At 50.8% G+C, this 7,671-nt stretch overlaps 1 protein-coding gene across 5 annotated transcripts in view; it reads right to left on the bottom strand.

Annotated features, from left to right (window-relative positions):
* The window catches only part of CCDC136 (coiled-coil domain containing 136), a 29,473-nt gene extending 22,114 nt beyond the window's left edge, over positions 1-7,359 (bottom strand). Inside the window, exons 1-3 of one of the 5 annotated variants that reach the window (XM_039345704.1) lie at positions 7,220-7,359; positions 3,567-3,863; positions 891-965 (exon numbers count right to left, since the gene is read on the bottom strand). In XM_039345704.1, the coding sequence (XP_039201638.1) occupies positions 891-965; positions 3,567-3,837 (346 nt within the window). In that variant the 5' untranslated portion in view covers positions 3,838-3,863; positions 7,220-7,359. Of the gene's footprint in view, positions 1-890; positions 966-3,566; positions 3,864-5,391; positions 5,497-7,219 lie in introns of those variants that run through there. The other 4 variants (XM_039345705.1, XM_039345703.1, XM_039345706.1 and 1 more) reach the window with 4 other exon arrangements.
* Between the last annotated feature and the right edge of the window lie 312 nt (positions 7,360-7,671).

Genomic DNA, 7,671 nt, shown 5'->3' on the forward strand with positions numbered 1-7,671 from the left:
AAGTCGTAACGTGGGGCAAAGCGCACTTCAGAGATTCCTCCCTTAGCAACGTAAATTTGGGGCCGTAAGTGGAAGCCGGCCTGTACTCTAATTGAACAATTTAATTCACAAACCACATCATGATTTTTAATCCTTCCTTCGTAATTTTGTTCAGCGCTGGTGCCGTCTGTTTTTGGAACGCTTCCCTGCTCTGATGTTGTTGTTGTTTTTAACCCTTTTGCAACACATTTCAAAGGCTGTCTGGGTGAGTTTTTCTGTGTTCCTGCTGCTGCGTCTTGTGACGACGACATAAACGAGTGGTGACGAACCTGTGGCACGCGTGCTAGAGGGGGCACTCAGAGCCCTTTCTGTGGGCCCGCGCACCTCGCACTTTGGCTATGTTTTCACAGGAAAAAGCCATTTTTCAAGCCCTTTCTTAGCCAAAACAAGCTTCTGGAATGAGTGAGCCTCACTCTTTTTAACAGCAATCCTGTGAAAACAAACCTCCAGAGTGAGCATGCTTGCTCCGGAGCCTTCTTTTGGCTCGGAAGGGGCTTGAGAAATGTGTTGCTCTCAAACTTACAAAGTCTGAGCCAAGGTTAGACAAATGATCAGCATGCATACAACAGCAAAAATCACATTAATGGTTCAAAAGCATGCCACATGCAAACTGTTTACCTTTCAATCAAAAGTTGTGTGTATCACTGAAAGCTTTGCTCTGGTGTTTTTCTTTTAAGACCAAGGATGTTAATGTATGAGTTTTTTTTTTTTCTAAACTAAAACCTCAGTATTCAGGTTAAATTGCGGTAAATAAGTGGGTTTGGGGTTTCAGTTTGGCTACTCGGTCTCTAAAAGGTTTGCCATCACTGACATAAACAAACAAAAAATAAAGCCGGCACATCGGGACTGACCGTACAAAGTCTGGATCTGCTTTGTGAAGGTCTCCGCCTGCTGCGCGCTGGCCAGACGCTCATCTTCCAGGAATCCTATCAGGGAAAAAAAACGGATCAGGGACCGGGAGCCACGCCCACTGGGCTCTTCAGGGAGCCCACAGAGGTCAAAAAAGTCAAGATGGCCTCCACCCTTGGCCACCTGACATCCTACCCCTTTGTAAGTAGCCCTCAACTTACGACAGTCTTTTTAGTGACCGTTCGAAGGGGCGACAGCACTGAAAAAAGGGACTTAGGATCGTTTTTCACACTTAACGACCGCGGCAGCCTCCCCGGTGAGCACGGGATCCAAATTCAGACGCTCGGCAACAGGCTCGTCTTTACGACGGTTGCAGGGATGGGCAAAGTCAAGGGAGAAAGCCAGATTCGTCACTAACTGAAGAACTGCAGCGATTCACTTTGCAACGGTGGGGAGAAAGGCCGTAAAACGGGGCAAATCTCCCTTCGCAAACGTCTCACCGAACAACAGGCATTTTGGGGTCAATTGCGGTTGTACGTACAACATAAAAAAACGACTGCAGAAAAAGATCTAGTAGTGATTTATGTGATCAAAATTCGGACGCCGGGCAACGGGCTCGTATTTAGGACGGTCGCAGCGTCCCCGGGGGTGTCACGCGACCCCCTTTCGCAAACTTCTGGCAATCCAAGTCAATGTAGAGGCCTAATTAGCTTAACAACCATGTCTCTAACTGAACAACTGCAGTGATTCATTGAACAACGGTGGCGAGAAAGGTTGTAAGCAGGGGCAAAATTCACTTAGCGGCTGTTTCACTTAGCGACAGAAATGTGGGGCTCGGTTGTGGTTGTAAGCTGAAGACTACCGAGACACATCCTCCAATTTCCTCTTTAGCAATCAAGCGATCCGGGGGTAAATCACGTGACCCCGGGGGAGGCTGCAACGGTCACAAACTGTGAAAAACGCTCCTAAGTCGCTTTTTTCAATCCCGTTGTTAACTTCAAACGGTCACTAAGCAAATTGTTGTAAGGGGAGGACTGCTTGTAAAATGTCTTTCAAAATATCAAGCAATCAAGAGCCAAGATTTGTGTTTGTGCTCTTCCAGCTCTATTCTGATTGATCGATTGATTCTGATTGATGGATGGATGGATGGACGATCGATCGTCGCCTACAAAGCAAGGTTTTGTGATACGATTGCAGCACAGCCACACACAAAAGTTTGAGAGAAGAGACAGGGAGACCCAGAGACACAAAGGGAGGGAAGGACATCACAGGTTAGCCAAGCCAATGTTGGCTAGTTTATCCGTCCGGGTGGAACATTCCCAGGACCTGCTCCCTCTGCGATACGAATCCTTAGCCTTCGTTGTTGCGCTTGCACAATACTTGGCGAGAGTCAGCTGGACGACAGGGCTGGGTTTGAACAACACACTAAGCGACACACAACACAGCCTCCCAAATTGAAAGCAGACCAAGCTGAGCAGCTGGGAGGAGGGCTTCTTAACCTCACCTGGTGAAGCATGTTGTGCGAACTCAGCCAGGGGGAGCCTGGAGGAGAGAATAAGGAGAAGGTGGGACTTCAGCAGGAGGCTTCTGGGAGGCTCCTGATCCGGGGGGGGGGGACCTTTGCCCCCCCACACCCCAGTGGGGAGAAGCAGGGGGAGCAATCGTAAAAGAAGGCAAAACGTTTAGGGAGTAAACACAACAAGGACAGTTGTGTCCCAGATGGAGGGGAGGGGAGGGGGGAGGAGGAGGAGGAGGAGGAGGAGGAGGAGGAGGAGGAGGAGGAGGAGGAGGAGGAGGAGGAGGAGGAGGAGGATTAGGATTGTTGGGTCTTTGGTGCTCTCCAAGCTTGGTGCTTTTCTTGCATACATTTCATGACCCAAGTAGGAAAGAAGAAAGAAGAAAAAAGAAAGAAGGAGGAGAAGAAGTAGAAGAAGAGGAGGAGGAGGAAGAGGAAGAAGAAGGAGGAGGGGAAGGAGAAGGAGAAGAAGAAGAAAAGAAAAAGAAGAAGAGAAGAAGAAGGAGGAGGAGGAAGAGGAAGAAAAAAGAAGAAGGGTTTATGAAATCCACTGAGAGAAGAAGAGGAAGAGGAGGAAGAAGAGGAAGAGGAAGAAGGAGGAGGAGGAGGAAGAGGAAGAGGAGGAAGAGAAGGAGGAGAAGAGGAAGAAGAAAGGAGGAGGAATAGGAGAAGAAGAAGAAGAAGGAGAAGGAGAAGGAGAAGGGGAAGAGGAAGAGGAAGAAGAAGGGGAAGGGGAAGGGGAAGGGGAAGAGGAAGAAGAAGAAGAAGAAGAAGAAGAAGAAGAAGAAGAAGAAGAAGAAGAAGAAGAAGAAGAAGAAGAAGAAGAAGAAGAAGAAGAAGAAGAAGAAGAAGAAGAAGAAGAAGAAGAAGAAGAAGAAGAAGAAGAAGGAAGAAAAAAGAAGGGTTTATGAAATCCACTGAGCAGCAGTCTTAACCCGAAGTCTCCCTGGCGTCCAAGGGCTTTCTCTCCATCAATGCTCCTCACTGGAGATCACCATCATCTCTCAGCCAACCAAGCTTGCCACCCAACACTGTTGAGAGGACAACGGACCGTCATCCCTGCTGTTAACCAGGAAGAGCCAGCCAAAAAAAAAAAAAAGAGCCAGAGCTGGAAAGAGCTCCAGAACTGTCCACCTCCTTCCGTGACCCAGTCAGACCTTACCTTGCAACTCCATGGCGTCTTCCTCATGTTTGAGGACCATCCCCCGGGTTTCTTCCAGCTCGTCCAGAAGCTGCAGGACCTGAGCCTGGAGGTTGTGCTCCGAATCTTGATCCGACGTTTTCCCATCCTCCACCGAGCTCTTCGGTTCTTCTTTGGCCACGTTCTCCTCTTCCTCCATGTCCTTCTCCTCCCCGTCTTCCTTCTGCTCCTCTTCTTCCTCCTCCTCCTCCACCTCCTCCTCCTCTCCCTCTTCTTCCTCCTCTTCCTTCATTTCCTTCTTGGGGGAGTCCACTTCACCTGACGCAAAAACAACACACACACACACTCAACGTCAACAAGGCCAAGAGTGGAGTCCAGGAGCCCTGCACCGCCATCTTTAGCAGGCCACCTTAAGAACGGGGGGGGGGCGCGCGAAGTCGTAAAGAGGGGAAAGTCTTCCAGAGGAGAACGGGCCCACCCTTTCTGCCGTTCAGCGAGCTTTGCCCCTCTTTACGACTTCGCTTGCCCCCGTTCTTAAGGGAATCGCTGCAGTTGATCAGTTAGCAACACAGGTCGTTAAGCGAATCCGGCTTTCTTTCCCCCCCCCTTGACTTTGCTTGTCAGAAAGTCACAAAAGGGGATCACGTGACACCCCCGGGGGACGCTGCGGCCGTCGTAACTAGGAGTCGGCTGCCCAGGGTTCGAATTTTGATCACGCGACCTTGGGGGGGGCGGGGAGGCTGTGACGGTCGTTAAGTGGGAACAACGGTCCTAGGTCACGTTTTTTTTCGGTGGCGTTTGAACGACGGTCACTAAAAGGACAGTTGTAAGTCGAGAGCAAGCTGTAACTCACGTCCACCCAGACGGGACGCCCAAAGCGTCTTTTGGGGTGCAACCTCAGAAAGCTGCAAGCCGGGAGGCTGGGGGTGGGGTCCCCTTGGAAGAAAGGGTGGGGCAGAAGCCCCCCCCCCAAGCCCAGGAATGGGGTAGAATGGGGTGGTGTATTTGAGGAACCCCCCCCCATGATCACTGCAGAACGGCCTGACTAAAGAGAGTCCTTTAAAAAAAAAAAAAAACTGGGGGGGGACTTTGCCCCCCAAATTGGCATCACCACCACCGCCACTGGCGCTTCCCTAATGGGGCCACGGGTCCCCTTCACACGACACCCCACACCCGGTTTCTGGATCACCCATTGGGGGGGTGGGTGTCTCCCCGATGCACCCCCAGACTTGGCTAGAACAAGGCTTAACCTCGAAGAGAACTAAGGCAGGCAGATGGGGAGGGGGGGGGCTCATCTTACGGTCTGCTTAGATTTGGAGCCCCCTAAAGACCCCTCCGAGAGGGGATCGGCCGAGGGTGACCCCCCCCTCCCCAAAGGTTGGATTCCTCCCCCCAAAATAAACGCACCCCCAAAAGCTGTTACGACTGCATTGGGCAACCTGGCCCTTATTCGGAAGGCTATAAATACATGACCAAGGGGGGAGGGGGGGTTGTCAGATTGCCCCCCCCGTTTTTCCCCCCCTCCCCTTCCCAACTCCTGGGCGATGACGTCATCAGGCCCAGGTGTTTGCTGAAGGGAGGTGGGGAGGGGCAGAGAGACCACCCACAGGGGTGGGGAGGGGGGAGATGATGCCACAAAAGGAGGGGCGAGGAAACTCGGGGGGGGGCGTCTTATAAAGGGGGGGTCCCGGCGCAGGAAGGGGAGCAGGGGGGGCCAGACCCCTCGCGGGGGAGGGGGCGACAGCCGGCAACGAGGTGGAGGGGGGACAGAAGTGCGAAGCGAGCGCTGCGGCGGCGGGGGGGGCTGTGCTGGGAGGGGGGGCAGGAAGGGAGGACCCCCACCCACCTGCTCTGGCCTTCCTCCTCCTCCTCCTCCTCCTCCTGCCCTGCATCCCAGCCGCTTCCATGGTGGCTGCGACCGAGCAAGAAATTGGATGGGCGGGGGGAGAGAGGAGGAGGAGGAGGAGGAGGAGCAGCGGGGCGGACCCACCCTCAGGCAGGCGGGAGGCGCGTGCACGTCCACACGTACCGTAGACACGCGTGTACGCGCCGGCTAGGGATGCGCGGAGCCGGGCGGGTCTCGCGGCTCTTTGGCACCGCCGCCCGAGCCAGGCAGATGCCCGGGAAATGCCCGAGACCCCCCCCCGCCCGCCCACGACTCTGGGCTCCCTCCACCGGGGGAGGGGGCGCTACTTCGGGCGCTGCCCCCGCCCCCCAGCAAAGCCCCGCTTAGCTCGCCCCCGGCCCCGCTCCGGTCCCTCCTCCCGCTCAGCTGCACCCCCGGGGTGGGAGGACGCCCCCCCCCGAGACCCCTGCCGTTGAAGGGGTCCATTCCAGCCCGAAAGGGGGGAGGGGTCTGCCCTTAAGCCGCCTTGGCTTCGCTGGGGAGGAAGGCAGGCGCGCGGGGGGGGGGCTGCTGGGTCGGGCATCTGGCAGTGGGCCAGAAGAAATGGCAGCCCCGGATCGAACTGAACTGGAATGGTTCTAGAAAAGGAGCCCAAGACGGAAAAGCACATTTATACAAATAATAAAAGTTGGAGATAGATAGATAGAGAGAGAGAGAGATCCATGGTAGACAGTAAATATGATAGGAGATGGATGGATGGATGGGTGGATGGATGGATGGATGGATGGAAAGATAGATGGATAGACAGATATAGACCCATGATAGACAGTAAATATGATAGGAGATAGATAGATAGATAGATAGATAGATAGATAGATAGATAGATAGATAGATAGATAGATAGATAGATAGATAGATAGATATAGACTGATGATAGACAGTAAATATGATAGATAGATAGATAGATAGATAGATAGATAGATAGATAGATAGATAGATAGATAGATAGATAGATACATAGATAGATAGATGGATATAGAGTCTATATCTATCTATTTATCTATCTATCTCCTATCATATTTCTGTCTATCATCGGTCTATATTATAGACCGATGATAGATAGTAAATATGATAGGTGATAGATAGATAGATAGATAGATAGATAGATAGATAGATAGATAGATAGATAGATAGATAGATAGATATAAACCCATGATAGACAGTAAATATGATAGGAGATAGATAGATAGATAGATAGATAGATAGATAGATAGATAGATAGATAGATAGATAGATAGATAGATAGAGAGAGAGATAGATAGATAGATAAAATAGATGGATGGATAGATGGATATAGACTGATGATAGTAAATATGATAGGTAGATAGATAGATAGATAGATAGATAGATAGATAGATAGATAGATAGATGATAGATAGATAGATAGATAGATAGATAGATAGATAGATAGATAGATAGATAGATAGATATAGACCCATGATAGACAGTAAATTAGATAGAGAGATGATAGACAGATCGATAGATAGATTGGAAAGACGGACGGATGGATGCTTCAATTCTGGGAGTCAAAGCCCACCCATTTTCAAGTAACCAAGATTGATAAACACTGATCCGCACTTTCATTCAGAAAGACCAGATTTCTGTATACACTCTAGAAGCTGGCTGAGATCCCCTGGCAAGTCCTTCTTGGCTACCTCCACCACCCCAGAGTTGGGTCTGAATAAAACAGCCTTGAAGGCTGACACTAAGACATGGTTGACCTCTTTTTCCCATCACAACCCCTATGGTCCCCCCACCACCAGGGCACCTTACTCTCCGGAAACTGCTCCATCTCCTGACCCACAGCTCCTGGCCCAGATCTTCAAGAAGGCTCCCATCACCTCTTTGTCCCCACAGGCAGCCACATGCTAATGGCTGCCCCCTCTCAGCCCAGCCACCCAAGCAAGGTGGAACGATGCCTTTGCAGTGACATCTGCCTCTCTGGTGATGCTGGGGTTCTAAGTTCCACGTTGCCCTGGCAACGGACCACAGCATCCTCTGGCCAAGATGTCTCCGGTCCTTCCAAGCTAGCCACAGAATCAGAAGAAAAAGCTTTGATAAGACCAATGCTTGGCATCCTTCAATTCAGTATTGGTCACCATGATATACGTAATAATAATAATAATAATAATAATAATAATAATAATAATAATAGTAGTAGTAGTAGTCAATTGCAAAAGGCGGCCTTACTAGGAACTGCTTCCATCCTGCGACGATACC

Source organism: Crotalus tigris, unplaced genomic scaffold (assembly GCF_016545835.1).
Source record: "Crotalus tigris isolate CLP2741 ecotype Arizona unplaced genomic scaffold, ASM1654583v1 scf7180000017975.10810073628:1450386, whole genome shotgun sequence".
Classification (NCBI taxonomy): Eukaryota; Metazoa; Chordata; class Lepidosauria; order Squamata; family Viperidae; genus Crotalus; species Crotalus tigris.